The following is a 19,118-nucleotide window of genomic DNA, read 5'->3' on the forward strand; positions in this document are numbered from 1 at the left end:
GGAAATACCACGGACATTTTCTGTCAATTTTTTTGTATTAAAAACGTTTTTTGCCAAATAGATAATGGGAACCTGAAACTAAACATATGAGCTAAACTAATACACAGGCTCATAGCAAGAACTAAATGTTTAGTTAAATGTTCTTGTTCCCTGCAAATATAATTTCCTTTTTACAACAAAAAAATTGTTATATATGATTAGACAATTACTGCCAGCCCTTAGTTTATGATAAATAATTTATTATTTGCATGTTTCTGTGGATTTTGTAACGTGATCTTTGTGTAAAAGTCCTCTATTTTTTATTTTTAGTTAATAAAAATTTTTTTACTTAATATACTTAATTAATATTTACCAACTTCATATTCAAACTTTTTCCATATTCTCAATTTCTTTCCGCACAACGGCTCAAAAATAAAATACAAAAAACACACAAAAATAAAAAATTAAAAACACAAAAAAATTAAAAAACACAAAAAAATTAAAAGTACAAAAAACAAAAATATATATATACATATAGAGTCAAGAAATTTTTTCAAATATATTGTTAAATAATTTACCATAAATGAATGTTAAACTTATGTAAAAAAGTTTTGTTAATAGTGTAAACGCATGTTGCAAGAATATATATAAACAAAGATATATAAAAAATAAAGAATATATAAAAAATAAAGAATATATATAAAATAAAGAATATATATAAAATAAAGAATAATAAAGAATAATAAAATAAAGAAAAATAAAGAATATATATAAACAAAGATATATAAAAAAAAGTGTAAAACTTATTGCAAATAAAATATGCTTATTCATTTTGCAGAAATAACAAAAAATTTTGTAAATATTTATAGTTTTGTAATAAAAAAAAATTTAAAGAAAATTTAAAAATTTTAAACATTTATTAACTATATTTTAGTAAATTTAATTTTAGCAGTTATAAACTTTTTACATAATTAGCATTAATAAATGTTTAAATACTTTAATTTTTTAATCAATATTTACATTACATAGTATATATATATATATATATATATATATATATATATATATATATATATATATATATATATATATATATAAATTGCGTAATATTTGTAATATTAACAAAATAGATGTATTTTATTGCAAAAGTCTTCTATTTTAATAACTATTTGAATAAAAACAAAACCATTTAGTAAAGTATTTAAAACTTTTTTTTTTTTTCATTACTGCTATTTCTATTATTACTATTATTATTATAATAATTGTAACAAATACTATTGTTTTGTTTTTTTACTATTGTTATACTATTATTTTGCAGTTACCTTTGCTCTATTAATGAATAATATTAATATTTCTGTTATTATTCTTTTTTAAATTTATATTGTTAATATAATTATTTTGTGTCACTTCTTTATCAGGTTTCTGCATGAGTTATTCCTTCCTTGTCAATCATCTTTTAATTTTTTATTTTTAATAATGATCTTTTGGTTCATTATATGTAATTTTATAGATATCTTATTCATATTTTTATTTTTAAAAATTATTATTGTTATTGTTAATGTTATTATTAATATGCTATTGTAATTAAATGATAGTAAGTTTTGAGTAAAATAAATATCTAATTGTTGTTGTTGTTATTGTTTATTAGTTTTTAAATGTAATTTTAAGGCGCCTCTTAAATAAAAGATAATTATGAAATAATTAGAAGTAGAGATAACTTTGGTAAACATAAATAAACAAAATATAATTTAGAAGAACATAATTTTTTTTTTTTTTTTTGATTAAAAGACATATGATATTTAAAAAAATATTTTTTGATTTAAAAGGCATATATTATATTTTATAATTATTAAGTATAATTCAAAAAAATTACGTTTGATAAATAAATCACATTTACTAAGGGTTAATTTAAACAGATCTTAATTAAACTTTTAAATTATTGTGATTATTATTTTTATTATTTTAAAAGTCAAAAAATATATATAAGAATCAAAACTTTGTGAAAAATTTTGCATTTTGTTTTTTCGTTTTCGTCATTTAAACAAAAATACCAAGCTAACGATCAAAAGTTCATTAATTTAAAAATTAAATTTGCGCGATAGTAATAAGACTGAAACCTTTTAATTTTTTTCATTTATTTTCGAAAGCAGTTTACTCTAAATTGGCAAAAAAAAAGTTAACCTTAATCTTTATGGATATTTCAAAATCGATCTATCTTTTGAAAAAGCAAATTTTCTATACATTCCATTGTTATAAAATGTCGCAATAAGTTTTTAAAATTAAGTTTTGTAACCCAGTTACGTTAAAAAGCAGTTTCTTTTTAATTAATTTTACGGACCTGAAAAAAAATATAGTTGAGGTAGCTAAAATAAATTGAAAATTACTTAAATACTAGTGCCTTTAAAACAAAAAATTTTTTTTCTAACTTTAATAAAAAAAGCAAAAGAAAGCTAAAGCGCGGTACTACCAGGGACGTGTTGGGAATCGAACTTGAAACCTCTCGTTTATGAAACGAGAGCTTTATCACAACACCACTATCGCCTATATTTATATTATTATATATATTATATATATAAATATACATGTATATATATATAAATATATATATATATATATGTATATATATATATATTTATATATATATATATATATATATATATATATATAAAATATATATATATATATATATATATATATATATATATATATATATATATATATATATATATAACTAAAAGAGTAAGATGAAAAAAACAACTTTTTTGCGGTACTATATATATATATATATATATATATATATATATATATATATATATATATATATATATATATATATATATATATATATATATATATATATATATATATATATATATATAACTAAAAGAGTAAAATGAAAAAAACAACTTTTTTATGATACTTAAAGTTTCATGCCGTTTGCGGCACTCATCAGCCATATATTTTAATCTAGAAAAAACCATTCAAAAATACAATTAAAAAACCGTTATAAAATTAAAAAAAACAATGGAATGAGTTCTGACTTCAAATAATAATAATAGTAATAATAATGACAATAATAATAATAAATATACTGATAATATGGAAAAACATCTTTTTTAATCAGTGGCGATTAAAAAAGATGTTTTTCCATATTATCATTATATTTACTATTATTATTGTCATTATTATTACTATTATTATTATTTGACGTCAGAACTCATTCCATTGTTTTTTTTTAATTTTTTAATTTTGTAACGGTTTTTTAATTGTATTTTTGAACGGTTTTTTCTTGATTTAAATATATGGCTGATGAGTGCCGCAAACGGCATGAAACTTTAAGTACCGTAAAAAAGTTGTTTTTTTTCATCCTACTCTTTTATTTATTTATTGATCTATTTTGTGATTATTTCACTTTATTTAATCACTCTCAAATCGAAAAAATTGATTATTATTACATAATCAAAACAACAATATATATATATATATATATATATATATATATATATATATATATATATATATATATATATATATATATATATATATATATATATATATATATATATTTATTTATATTTATATATATATACATATATATATATATATATAAATATATATATAAATAAATACTTTTATATATATATATATATATATATATATATATATATATATATATATAGTTCTATAGTTTGTTGGCTTTAGGAAGAGCGGAAGGAAAAAAGTGATTCTTACGCCAACACATACGTCACTTTTAATTACTTTTGACTTTCGTCCAACATTTCCGTGTTGGACGAAAGTAAAAACCATTAATTTAATTACAAATTAATCGTTTTTTAAAAAAACCACAAAAACGCAAATTTAATTGACCAGAATGTTTTTAAAAACATTCTGAATGTTTTTATAACATTTTGAATGTTTTTAACAATATAAACAATGTTTTTATTTTTATTTTTTTTTACTGTAAATCATGCGCGGAGTTTTGCTACATCGACTATCTTATAGCCTGACTCGCAAGGGAGTGCTGCTACATCGACTGAAAAATAGCCTGACTCGCAAGGGAGTGCTGCTACATCGACTGACAAATAGCCTGACTCGCAAGGGAGTGCTGCTACATCGACTGACAAATAGCCTGACCCGCAAGGGAGTGCTGCTACATCGACTGAGGGTTTGGTTGGGGCAGGCAGTCTATCATTATTAAAAAAAAAAAATTCCGGTCTTGCATTTTAATTTTTACTTTTTGTCAACAAAATATCGAAAAAACTTTCGGACAACATCTAAGGGTTTATATATATTCATATATATATATATATATATATATATTCATATATACATAATTACCAAGTTTTTATTTAGTTTGAAAAATGGTTTAAAAGATTCTCACCTTTACTTTTTATTAAAAGTGATTTGATTATGTAAGTCAATTTTAATAAAATCATTGTTATTAAATAATCTTTTTGAGTTTTTTTCTATTGAGTTTTTTACTAATTGGATCTATATTAAATATTTTTCTTACATACAGTTTATTTATTGTTTTAAACAAATACAATAACTATTTAGTAAGAAATATCTCATTTATGGATTTTTTAAAATTGCATACTCAGTTGACACAAAAGACCTTATTAGAAGCTGCAGTGATATAGAAAGCTCATTAACGAATCAGAAACAAATAATGAATTGCAGTATATCTCTTTTTTTTATAGGACATAGTGGTAAGATTTATTTTTAATCTACATATATTCTTAAATGTAATGAAGTTAAAACTGGAAGAAAATGTTTCTATAGATATTTATCTTAAAAATAATAAAAGAAATTGAAGAAATGTTTCTATAGATATTTATCTTAAAAATGATTAAAGTAATTTTACTAAAGAAATTTTACTAAAAAAAATTTCTTTAGTAAAATTACTAATGTTAAGTAACCTTTAAATGATTATCATGCTAGTAATGGTTATAGTAAAAATAAATTTTGGTAATAATAATAATAATAAGAATAAGTTATTTGTTTTAATAGATTTAATTGGCATCAAAACAGATAGATATTCCCAGTAACCAAATGTTGTTTTTAAAACGTTTATAAAGCGTTAATATTTGTTTTAATAAGGTTTTTAAACGTTTTAAAAAGTACTTATATATATATATATATGTATACATATATATATATGTATTTATATATATATATATATATATATATATATATATATATATATATATATATATATATATATATATACATATATATATATATATATACATATATATATTCATATATATATATATATATATATATGTTGTTTTATTGTACCAAGTTATGATACAAAGTCTCTTGTTCGTTGGAGAGTGATCAATATTAAGTAAATTGTTTACAAAATAGATCAGTATTAATATATAAATAGTTTGATTTATTGAAAAAATACAACTTTGTGATGGAACTTAAAGTTTCATGCCCTTCGGCAATCATTAGCCATATTTTATTCTTTAAATTAAGAAAAAACTGTTAAAAAATACAAAATACAGAAATTGACAGAAAAAACATAACAAAGCAATGGAATGAGTTCTGACGTCAAAACAAACAAACAAACAATACTTAATTAATTAGAAAATTGATCAATCACCCGTGTCGAATAGGGCGAGAAGAAATTTGTTTCGATGCCTGCACTTGATAGCATTTCACTTTTTTTGTTTAGTAGATTTTTATTTTTGGAAAATGGAATTTCATATTTTTTGTTTGTGCATAGTTTGCAGGACTTCGTTGTTGGGTTGTAAGCATTGATTGTCTAATTATTTTTCATTTAACAACATGGATTTAAGTTAGCATCTTTTAATTTCCTAAATTCTTTTGATAACTCGGTGTCGTTTTTGTACTTTAGAATCTTAAATGATTTCACATTAGCGATCTCCCAGAAACTCTTATGTCTAAGGTGACAATGTTCGCTGATTATAATACCATTTATTCTTGTCTTGATTAGAAGCCAACATTTTCTGATTGCTAAGAGGGAGTATTTGTGCTTGAAAAAGGTCTCACTTCTACTAGAGCATGGGGCTCTCAGTTGCCGGTGAGCTTTGACTCAGATAAAACTCATTTTTTTTCAGGTATTCAATATTGCAATAATCTTCCTTTATTTATAAATGATAATGTACTCGATGAGTCGTCTATACTTTATCTTCTGAAAACAAAAATTTCTCTTTTAGATAAGGTGTAAAATCCTTTGTATACATAGTTGGACCTGCTTTTGCAGCCAACGTGCAACCATTATCACAATGTTGTAAAATTGCTTCTCTTTTCTAGAAATACTATAATGGACACTGCTTTAATGAGGTAGCATTTTATGTGATATCTACTAAAAAATATTCTTGTGTTACTCATCATTTAATTAAATCTCATCATTTTACTGTGACTGTTCCTAAGTGCTCCAAAGTTTCTTATATCTCTAGAATTTTTCCTTGAACATCAGTCCTTTGGATTTCACTTCTGTGAGCTTGTTTTCCTTGTTCATATAATTTGCAATCTTTTGAATCGTCTGTTGAATTTTATCTTTATAATTTTCATCATTAACTCTAATAGCAGTCGGAATTGAAAATGTAGAAAAAAAATAAATATTTTGATTAAATTTATTAAATTCGTAACTTATTTTCATTAAATTTAGTTAATACCTAATTAAAAATAGTTTAAGTAAATTTGGAAAATATTTATTTTTTATTTAACTAGTTTAATAATATAAATTAACAATTTAAGAAATTCAATAAAGATGCGTAGGATATTTAAAATGATAAAAATGAATTACTTAAATATTTAAAAATAAGTTCTAACTTTATTAATCAGTTAAAAATTGAATATATAAACTTTTTTTATATTCCATGTTTGTTTATTTGAATATATTAAATAACTTAAAACAAATAGTGATTTAATTTTTTTCATATTTAGATTGTTGTTTTTCAACAATATATAATCCATTTGATGCTTTTATGATAGAATATTTTACTGGATTGGAAAAATTGAATTTCAGCTTAGCTGGTGGTTATTCTAACTTAAGTTGCAGCTATAATAAATCCAAAGTTGTTAATGCTTACTGTGTGTTTATGGACGCATATGATTTTTGGTATACTTTAGACACTTTTACAAACATTGCTGTGTGGTCATATGATGAGATATTTGACTGTCCTGCAGAAAATGATTTTTCTCAAAGTCTTCTGAATTTAAACAAGGTTTAATAAACTTTTATTAATTTTACATTAAATAAACAACCTTTTATTAATTTTTATTTATTAATACCTTTTTATTAATTTCTTACTTATTTAGAATAAATAAGTTGAAAATAGTTTGTTAATAAGTAGCAAGTGTTGTTGGTAGGTGTGTAAAACTGAGAGACATTATTTTTCATAAAAACTAAAAAAAGACACAAAATCAAAATTGCCATTAAATTCAATTGTATAATAAAAATGTAAATAATATAACACTAAATAATGCAGAGATAATGAAGAGCACACTGAAAAAAAAAAACATAGTCACAATTAATAAGTTTTGAAAAAGTAAATAATAATCATTAAAGTGATCCCAAATCTCCAAGACATATTGTGTTCATATTTAAGAAAATGTTGAGAAAAAATGTTTGGACTAAATATTTTTCATTAAAACAAAGGAATAAATGCATACCAAGAAAAACTAATTTTTTTTATTTTAGTTGAAGCTTGTCTTTTCCATTTTGTTGTAGGCCAAAAAGTCGGCATATACACTGTTATCTACAGACTTGATAATTTACTCAAGCATGTTTTGTTCCTGAGAATTTTAGTACATGATGCCATTGATTTTTTAGTTTGTTTACATAATCTATCTCTAACTGAAACAAAAATAATTAAATAAGCTAAAAAAAATTTTATCTGTATTTGTACTAAACTTACCTTTCATTGTTATAACTTTTGCTTGTCTCAAAGCCATACCAGAGCTCGAATTAAGCGTACCGCAATCGCAATTTGTTTTTTGTTTTTTGCATATATATTTTTTTTATTTAGCCTTTTTTATACCCATTCTAAAAAGTAATGTTTTTGTCTAAGTTTATTATTTGGAGTCACAAAGTACGTCACTCAAAAATTATCTATAATATACTAACTAAACTTGCAAAAGTTAGCCATACAAATGTTTCTGTTTATATCTTATATGTTGTTAACACATAATAAAAGCTTTTAACTAAAAATTATTTTTACAAGAAATTTTGAATAGAATATGAAAACCCGACTCCATTTTTTTATATTATCTTTTCATTTAAAGCAACGTTAAGATCAAAAAGTTATTTTTAGGAATTTTTTAAATGAAAATCTATTTGAAAAAAAAAATTTAGTCTTCTAAAATTCTTTTATTTTGAAATTTGAAATTAAAAAAAAATTGGAAAGATTTTAAAGAATTTTAATGCTCAATAATTATAAGTTTAGTTTAGCGCCAGTAATACCCAGTGGCATAGCGATCACTCCTGAAAGTTAAGCGTATATTTAAATACAGTAACAACATTAGATTAAGAACATAGTGCAAGTGAGAATGAAAGTTTGATTTAAGTCTCATTTATTTAAAAACATTTTGAATTAATTTTGAAGTTTATTATTTTTTTGTTTCTTGAAAATAGTTTTCAAATTACAAACTTTCTATTGCAAAAATTGAACCAAAAATTAAATTATAAATAATTCAAAGTAAAAAAATTGTTTATTTTACTTCTGTTTAAGGAATTTTTTTCTAAAAAGTAATTTAAGCTTATGCTTAAACTTAAGTAATCTTTTTTTTCTTTTTTTTTTATTAAACAACTTTTTTCGATTTATTAAACCAAAATTTTTTCTTTCACTTTATTGCAAAACAATTTGAATAAAAACAACAACTTGAAAACCGTTTGAATTAAAAAAATAGTTATACTTAAACTTTTTATACGCTAGATCAACAAACAATAAATCATAAAAAATGTGGTATATAATGTTTTCTTCTCCTTCGTTTCATCTCTAGATTATAGACTCATTTTGCGCATATATAAGGTTTGATGTTTTATGTAGTATTATAAGTAGACCAAAGCTATTTATTTACTGCGTTTCATTTTAAACGCGTTTTATTTTATTAATGTTATAAATGATGTAAAACAGCAGTAAAACAGCGTTGTGAAGTTATTATACATTAGCACAAGCTTTATATACTGTAAAAACAACTTTGCACTTATTATGTTAGATATTAAATACTTACCTATAACTAAAGAAAGTGATTTAATTACTTTAATATTTGTATTTTTACTTTTAATTTTTTAAATATCATGTTAAGTAAGAAACAATTAATGAAAGTAATATCTTAATAGTATTAAATGCGTTACTTGCTCATTACATTATAACTGCAGCCTAATCTTTAAATTATAACTAAATCTGTAAATTATAATAGTAATTTACGCTATTTTAAACTTTAGTAAATGAGAAAATTATAAGACAATATTTAAATATCAGAGATGTTATGTTAAAAAATAACAATTACGAACTAATTTAAAAAAGACAAAGTTTTATACTAACCCTTTCCCCCTCCTCCCCCACTTATCATTACCGCCTTGTGGCGCTAGAATTGAAAGGAAGGCAGGACTTATTTTTTTGCTATTCAATTTTTTTGCTTTAATTTGAACCCTGCATACTATCGCATAAGTCTTTTTATAAAGTCATTTTGCGCAATATTTTAACCAACAAGAAGAGTTGACCAAACTTGTATTGAGATTTTGTTGCGTAACGGAAAAGTGTAGCGCGAGTAAACTAACTAAAAAACTAACTTAATGATTTTGCTTCAATGAGTATCTTATATTATAAACACTAAAAGTTTGACATGAAATCCTCTCATAGGAATTACCCTTACCACAATACCTATCAATGAATATCTTGACTTTTTAAGATTTGTGACATCTAATAAGTCCAAGTGTGAAATTTTTATTTATTTTCAGTAAAAGCAATATTTTTATATTATCTGAAAAGTTAAATCAATATTTGTTGAAAATAAACGACTTTAGAATTTAACCACATTAATTTATTTTAGTTGTTAAATAGATATTATTAAATTTAGCGCTGTTATTAAATATTTATTAAAGGTAGTAATTATTACTCTAATAGCAGTTTTCGTTTAACTAGATTTTAAATCATTAGAGCCCTAACTAATATTTTGATTCTATTCTTGAATTATAAAATTATAACTCCTTTAAAATAGTGCCTTTAATAGTTGCCTAGGCCAGCAACAACAAAAGTTTTTTGTTGCTGGACAAACAATACGATTTATTATAGAATTTTTCAGCATTTGGGGTAAAATTCAAAATATCGTTGAAAAAATTTTTTCATAAGAATGTCAATCTGAGTCTCAAATAAAGCTTATTTTCAGCAAAATTTTATATGTACCTATAATCCATTAAAATATTGTTTAAATTTAGTTTCATATTTTTTTGTCAAGTTTAATTTATTTTCACTTATTACCCAATGTTGTGAGGTTTTTTTTGTTTGTTTTTTTTTGTTAAAAAAAGTTGCTATATTAATTGCACTTGTTTATATGTAATAGTTGCTCTATTAATACATTTATACTAACTTGTTTATTTTAGTTAAAAATGTAAAGGAATGATTTCTCATTTGTTTATAATTTTTTGCGTAATTTTAAGTGTAACTTTTGTTTAAACTTAACTTTAAGCAAGCGCTGCGAAATGTTGAAAAAAATCAAACTTAATTTTGAGAAAAAAAAATGGCGTAAAAGATTATAAAGTTTTTTGTTAATATCTTGATAAATAATATGTTCTGGAAATTTTAATTACCATGAAGTTTATTTTTCAAGGATTTTTTATGATATGAAGTTCATAACATATGATGATAACGTAAGTTACAATTCTTGTAAGAGTCAGACTCAGATTCAGTGTCACCGACCGTGTAAAAAAAGTTGAAATAAAACGTTAAAACCGAGGTCCGTTGAAACGTTGAAACCGCGGTCCTTGTAAAAAAATGAACCTTCAATTCTGACTAATTCTGAGAATTTAGGAAATGAAAGTGATGAAAATTTCCCGGTCTCAAAAAAAAAAGGTGGCGCATGCGCAAAAAGATCAGGTGACAAAAAAAATTTAATGAAGCGTGACCAAATGTATATAAAGCGTGAAAAAAAATGAAATGGGTTCATAACGAATGGAATCAAAAAACAAACCGTTACAACAATTTCAAACTCCAACGACCGTAGCAGTAGTTCGACCTTATAAACAAGATCCTCCGATAGATAATGGTGGTACACACGACTCGCATGGGAATCATATTCGAAATTTTGAAGTGTATTAATGCATGGAAAGTAGCGTCGATAATAACACTTTCGAGTTTATTTATTGTTATTGTAGCAGGAGGATATTTATTTGGAGCGTTACTAGGAGTTTTTATATTACTTGGAACACTGTTGGGATTTTATATTTGTACTAAAATAATAAAAAACAAAGTGTAAAAATATATATATTATAAAAATATTATTTTCCAATTCTATTAATTCCGTAAGAAATTCCACCAGAGATAGCTCCACCCAAAACAGCTTTACCAATGGTAGGTAGAAGAGCGCTAGCAAATGCTGGTATAATGGCTTTAGATGCCATTCCTAAAAGAGGTCCAAAAAGAAATTTTCCACGCATTCGTCTTGTTCTATGTCTTTTATTATGTCTTTTATTATGTCTTTTTTTATGTCTTCTTTTAAACATTTTTTTATCGCGCTATCAGTGATGATAATAACAATGGACCTAAGAATGGAAGAAATCGACCACGCATGCGTTTTCTTAAATGTCTTCTTAATCGTTTTCTACCTGCGCCTTTTAACGGAGGTAAATAAACTCTTCCTCTTCCTCTTTTTCTATGCATTACGACATGTTTGAGGACGGTTAAAGTAATTATATATTGTAAAGTCGTGTTTTTTTAACATGATCAAATTTAGTTTTTTGCATTTGTTTTTTTAAGCCTCATACCAAGGGTAAATTTTTAATTTTTCTTAAAGTGTCTTGTATTTTCTTTGTCTTTTAAATCGCTTTCTACCAGCTCCTTTTAAAGGAGGTAAATAAACTCTCCCTCTTCCTCTTTTTTTATATGATTTTTTTTTTATTTTACAAGCGGTGCAACACCCTATTTTACGCATTGCGTTGCTTTTGAAGATAATCCAAAGCGTAACCTCCTACGTTTGATTTCAAAAGGCGTTTAGCAAAATTTTTCACTTTGGTAATAAATTTTCCTTTCCCTCTACGAGTTTTATGATGTCGACGACGGTGACCTCTTGTACGTCTGCGAGCCATGAACGCGACAAATAAAAAAAAACAACTAGATTTAAGAAAAATTTTTTAGAAATAAATAGCCGTTTACTTATAAAATAATAAATACAAATAGGGTTTGTTTAATAAAATGACAAATGTTTTTCATAACAAATTAAGACGATTTAAATTTGGTAGGAATATAGGTGACTTGAGTGTCGTTTCCTGAACCTTGTTCTATAACTTGAGCTTGATATTGCATAAATATAACAAGTACACCTTTAAATTGTTCTGTAAATTGCACATTGATTTGAAACGAATTATTTCCAGCAATAGTAGCAGGAGGTTTATCGTTGATAAAATTAAAATCGCTAGTGCTATCGATGACTAAAGGTTCTGTAGTGTTAGTAGTACTAAAATAGAGTTTAGGAGTTCTTAAAAAGCTATCATCGTCTGCAGTATAAAAATCTGCAATATTGTTAATATTAAAAGTAGAGGGTGTATTTCCTTTAAACAAGGAAACATAACTTTTCCAAAGGAACAATTGATCGTCTTGCTTTGTCAAATCGTATTCAGTAGTATCACCTGCTGAATTAACATATGTTCTTCTGTAATTATAAAGGGTGATTTTTTTAATCATGTTGCAAGCCATTTCAACGGGTGTAAAACAACTTTTGCTTAAATGATCGCTTTCTTTTTTTGAAGTAACAGAAAATATAATGCTGTGAGGTACAAGATCTGCTGTCTTTATACTTCCCAAATTAACAGTGACTTCCGTCACATTTTCTACATTGGTGACAACTTGTTCGTAGTGAGCGATACGTAGTAAAGTATACATTTCGTCTTTTTTACTGTTGAGATATAAAGATTTTTCCAAGGGTAAACTAGGTTTGAGTCTATAGGTATTGCAATAAATCATTGGGTTTTTTATAGCTACTCCTACATTAGCAAGAGCTGTTACTTGTGCGTCTGTAATAGGTCTAACCCATTCTAATAGTTGATTCATATCGTTTTCAATATAAAACTCAAATCTTACTTGTTTATTTTTTCCAAAATATTCTTTCATTTGAAAAATTTCACATATTAAACTCAAAGGTACTCTAAATTTACAACCTTTTTCTGCAGTCATAAAAGCATTATATCTATCTCTTAGCGCTGTTTGATAACCAGGAGCTACTGGAGCTGGTGTTCCAGTAAGTGGTCTAATGAGGCCATTAGGGTCTGCAGCTTGTATAAGCGTTTTGGTTTCAGTAAAAGTAATAGGGGTTGTATTTTCAGTTTCTTCTGTTAAACCTAAACTAGGATTAATCCACGACTCTCTAAACGCTTTTGTATAACTTTTTTTAACTAGCATTGTTTTAAATCGATCATAAGAACGATTAATGATAGCGTTGTTCGAACAAGTAGTATTATTTATTTGATAGTTGGGATAAAATTTTAAACATTTAAATAAGGCTTGAATAAAGTTGTAGCAAAGACAGACTTTGTTGACTAATTCATCGTCTGTTGTAGGTGTAAATCTTGTTTGCGTGTTGACATTTTTATAAAGAAATAAATCAAAATCTATATAATAATCGGGTAGATATGTCCATTCGTTGAGTATAGTGGTAAAAGAAATTAAATTAGCCATGTCAGAAGTAAGATCGTAAGAAAATTTTTGATTATTAACAGCAATGACTTCATCTTGAGCTTGAGCTGTTTGAAATCCAGGATATTTTTCATTTAATATCGCTTTATATTCAGCACTAATATTACCACTTGTTGCTTCTTGCAATAAACGATTTTCGTGGTCTGCTTGTGCCAAAACATCTTCAATAGTAATATGACCGTTTGTATTGGGTGTATAACGATTGCCGTCACCGTCTCTCACATATTTAGCTAACGAACCCATTTTTTTTTGAAAAAAAAGAAATAAAACATTTTTTTCCTATTTATTCATCTTCTGATTCTGAAGTAGTTTTTTTAAATGGTATTTTTTTATTTTTAACGTCTTTTAAAGCACGAGTGTAACCAAGTTCAATTAGACTTTTTTTATTCAATTTTTTTTTCTTTTTGTCGTTGTTATTCTGCATGAGTGGACTTGATAATATGGCTCTTTGTTGAATAATACAGTTTCTACATAAACCGTTTATCTTGTCAACAGCATTGACTTCTTGAAAACATTGCGAACAAATGTGTAAAGGACTAGATTTGCTTTTAGGTTTTTTTTCAACAAGTTCTTCTTCTTCTTCTGAACTTTCGGTTTCAGATTCTGAATATTTTCGTTTTTTAGGTTTGGATTTGATTTGTTCCTTTTTTTTCCTATTCTTGGGAGGTTTTTCTTCTGGTATTTCTTCTTTTTTATTTTTGATTTTTTTAATTTCATCCAATTCAGATTTCATGTTTTGCAATTCGGATTTGGTGGAATATTGAGTTAGTTGATTTTGTAATTGTTGCATGTGATTTTTAATTTGAGTGAATTGTTCTTTAGGATTAACTTTTGATTCTTGCATCATTTTTTCTTCTAAATTGACTAAATTTTTATGATATCTTCCTTTGGCGCACAAGAGACTCATTTTTTTTTATGTAAATAGGTAAGAGAAAAAAATAAATAACAACTTTTTTTTCTTTTTATATTTTCTTAATCATAATAAAAAATAAAAGACATTATTTTATACTAATCAAACTAGTTAATTGTAAAACGGAACCATTTGAATCTTTAACGTAGGATTAAAAAAAACGGTAGAACTAAGATTATTAAAGGTGAGCGGTTCAGATTTTGAATTAAGAAACGACCATCTTGATTGTTTCCAGTCGTCTACATCGTTGATATCAAAGGTGGATAATTGTCCTTGAATAGAAGGATTACGATTTTTTGTAAAATCAATATTGGTGGTCACTTGAGTCGAATTGGTGTAGTCTGTTAAATTGAAAAAAGCAACAATACCGGGAACATAAATTTTGTTCATATACATTCCACAATTTATAGCTTGATCGCATTTGATAAAAATATAAGTGTCTGTAGTCGAAGGAAAGTTGGAAACAGTGTTATTAAAATTACTAATTTGAACTAGAGCACATCTTAAGAAAGCGAGTCTTTTTTTTTGAATTTTAAAATCTAGCGACATGGCGTTGGTCATATTTTGATCGACTTGCATAACAAAGGGATTGATTTGTTGAGTTAAACTGTATTGATCTCTTTGTAAAAGTAAAGTATAAGGTACAGGATTGTTTCCAACAGGTTGATACATTTTTAAAATGATATTTTTTAAAGGCAAACTGTCTGTCCAAGTTTGTATAATCGTACCGTCGCTCTTTTTTTGATAAATAAATTGACCGGTGAGCGAAGTGCAATAAAATACCAATTCTGTTAGATTATTTCCTTGTAATATAGCTTTGACACTATTTAACCATGTTTTATGAGTCGGTGTTGTCGCTCTTTCAAAACTAGTTGTAGTGACAAGAGGTACTTTGATGCTATTTGAAAATAGAGGTTTGGTTTGTTCGCAATAGATTAAAACTTCAATAAAAGTTTCTGCGTTATATTTAGCAATTAAAGCGTTATCGCCTGTCCACATTTTGACAATGTCATCAGGTAAGTTGGAAGGTAACACTTGAAAGGTTCGCCAATAATTCGGTTTTATTTCGGGTTCGCCAATAATTCCGGTTGGGGAAACATAATTGATATCATAATCTGAATAGGAATTATGACTCATTTTAAAACCTAACATGTTTCTCTTAAGGAATACGCTCAATTTAATGGGTGATAATAATTTTCTTTGGAAGGAGGGTAAAGAAAAAAAAGTATAATAATTGGATACTCCGTCAATAGGTTGGGGAATACATGAAGGTATACCTTTGGGTATATTTGTAAGATATTTACTAAACATGTTAAAATCGGGTCCTGCATAAGTATGATCGGCAAAGGTCAAGTTGTTTAAATTGAGATTGAGTAAATTGTTTGTTACGTTTAAACTTTCGGTAAAAACATCCATCATTTTTAATTCTCTTTCAGGCCATATGACTTGATCGACGTTAAAAAAAGGTAATGGTAAAGAAGCTAAAGGTATATTTTTCAAAGTATAACGAAAATATTTTCTAGATGATCTAGATGAAAGAGGAAACCATATTTGATAAAAACTTGTTAATAATTCTACAGGTTCAGCTCCCAACTCGGATGATGTGACATAGAGTAATCTGCTCGCCGTTTGTGCGCGAATACTTGCAAAAGCAGCTTTAATAATATCTGCAAATTGTGGTAGTACCATTTTTTCAGTAGTATAAACTCCGGGCGTAGCGGGGTTTTTAGTATCAACGTAATCATTCCAAATTTTCCATAAGGCGTTAATATGAATATTGACATTATAAGGTATGTTGAAATCGTTTAGATTAGTTTCTACGTTATATAGGTTGCCTTCAAAAGGTATTGTATTGGTGTTGGTTAATATTTTTAATAAAAAAAAAGCAATTTGCCACGGTACAATGTGTTTTGTTTTTGATTTTTGACTTTCTGCAATAGGTAATATGTTATGAATATAAATATCTAAATCAACACTAAGAATATTATCATCGGCAGTTAACGGTCTGGTATCCGAAAGTAAGCTTCCCGAAGATAATGAGGGGTTTTTATAATTGGGTGTCAGCATGATGTGAATAAACGGACGAACAAAAGTATCTTCTACACCGTTTAGAATAATCTGTCTTTCGGGTGAAATAGCTGCTATTTCTGTTGCGGTTAAAAGCGGATGTTTTGCATATATTACAAAATTTTTACTAGTGTGAGTGTTTAAGGATAAGTTGTATATGTTGTCGTATAATGATCTACTACTATTATAATTATATTGTAGTAATTTGGTAAAATCTTCTAGAACGTAGGCAGTTGCAGATGTTCTGTTTGAAAAAAAACCAAAATAAGACAAACCTATTTCTTGTACGGTTGAAGTCGAACTAGATCGAATAGGTTGTAAAAAAGAAGGGTTGCTTGCATATTCGTTACTTTTTTTATAATACCACAATAAGTTATAGTTGGTTCTGTTAGCAAATGGGGCGGTATTGACGTTGAATAAATTTTGTTGTACATTGTTGTTTGCATCTAAACTAAACTTGATCATGGGCATATTGACTACAGCTGTTTTGTATCTAAGTTCAGTGTCAGGATCAAATAATAATTTTGGATTAAAATATTTTAATGATGAAATTTTAGCATCTTTATTATAATAAGTTGAAAAAAAGTCTGAAAAATAGAGCACTCTATTTAATCTGGAATTATAAAGTTCCAAGTTTCTAATAAAAAAATCATCTTGTCCGCCATGGGGTGTCATAGTACCAAAGAGTTTACTTCCACCTGTTGCATAAAAGGACCACATAAAATTCAAATGATCGCTACTCATGTTTTCCATATCTAATATGTCATAGCAAGGAAACGTGTCACCTGGTAAAGGGATATGATTAGCGTACAAGACAACACTTTTTGTAACAAGATAAAAATATTTTATGGGTCTTGTAGGATTAGCAATCATGTCGTTTTGAATATCGCACAACATTTTTTTTATAGCTGGTTTGGATTCCATTCTTAAACCGTAAGCGTTTTCAGAAAAAGATAGACTTTCGTCTACTCGAGTTAAATTTGTAGGTACGTCCATACTGGCTAAATGTAAAATGGTGTTATTTTTAAATGTGGGTTTGTCAATATCGTTAGGTGTCAAGGGTAAACTAAAATCGTTCAAAACATTATAATGCACGCTAGCTTGATTTTTATTTTTAATTTCGCTAAAATAATACGTGCTACAATCATATTTATTTACATCTAAAACATCGTCAAACGTTAAATTGTTCATTTTTTCTTTTTTTCTTGCTGTTTTTTCTTCAAAGGTTTTAAAAATGTATTAACATATTCGTTAAAGTTTTTATAATAAATGTCTTTGTCTTCTTCGTTAACAGGTAACAAATCTTCTCGTTTTACTTTAAATGTCTTATTTAAATTGCCTACTATTCCCACTTTATAAATATAAACGGGTAAATAACCTTCGACTGAAGGGTTAGTGCGCTGAGAGACTTTGATAATAATTACTTTTTTGGTCGTGTCCCAATACGGTTGATCGCGAGTAGTCGATTTGCTAAAAGTGTCTTTGGGATCTATTTTATATTTTTTCAAATAACATTCGGTTCCAACGGAGAGAGGTTTGTATATTTTTAATTTTTCGTTTTTGTATTCTTTTTCTACTCGATGTAACATGTTGGAAGAAAAATGATGTCCTCGTCTTTTGTCGTCTCGGTATTGATCGACTAAACGAAGAGCTTTACCTTTGGCGTCGTCAGCATCCAATTCATCAGGAGCGATTCCACTCGTGACTCGTTCTTTTTCGTTGAGTTTTTGTTCCATGTCCTCGATATAAAAACTCCAATTCTTTTTTTGAAGTTCACCTTGTTTTTTTAATTTTTGATAAAGTTGTTTTAATCGTCCTATGGTGGATTCGGCCAAGTAAGCTTTTCCATAATTTTTAGAACTAAAATGAACAATGTTTTGTTCATAACACCATTCTTCCATTTTGTTGTTAAAAAATTCACCACCTTGATCCGTTTGCAAGTAGATAAACGTTTTATCGTCTCTTTTAATGTCTTCAAAAATATGTTTAAAACTGCTCAGCACTTTGTCTGCTGTTTTTTTACTGGTGACTCTCAAATAGACTTTTTTAGATACTCCATCTACCACAACTAAACAAAATTCGGGTCGATGAGAAGCAAAATTTAAATTAAAACTGTTCATGTCGGCCAAATCAGCTTGAAAATATTGTCGAGGTCTATCGTACGAATATTGATGTGTTTCGTAAACATAAGGTTTGCGAGGAGCTTGTTTTTTAGCGTTGACATCGGTTGTTTTTTTAAAAAGCAAAGTAACGTGTGACCAAGCGGTGATGAGTCC

The 19,118-nt window shown here is 26.3% G+C and overlaps 1 protein-coding gene across 5 annotated transcripts in view; it reads left to right on the top strand.

The window, feature by feature from the left end:
- LOC136085996 (adhesion G-protein coupled receptor G4-like) overlaps positions 1–19,118 on the top strand; it is a 284,829-nt gene that overhangs the window by 187,896 nt on the left and 77,815 nt on the right. For 2 of the 5 annotated variants that reach the window (XM_065808124.1, XM_065808123.1), the window contains one exon: positions 6,901–7,181. The exons of 2 other annotated variants lie outside the window; for them this stretch is intronic. In XM_065808124.1, coding sequence (XP_065664196.1) covers positions 6,901–7,181 — 281 coding nt within the window. Of the gene's footprint in view, positions 1–4,332; positions 4,392–4,536; positions 4,689–6,900; positions 7,182–19,118 lie in introns of all 5 variants that reach the window. One more of the 5 variants, XM_065808122.1, reaches the window with a different exon arrangement.

This window comes from Hydra vulgaris, chromosome 10, assembly GCF_038396675.1.
Source record: "Hydra vulgaris chromosome 10, alternate assembly HydraT2T_AEP".
NCBI lineage: Eukaryota > Metazoa > Cnidaria > Hydrozoa > Anthoathecata > Hydridae > Hydra > Hydra vulgaris.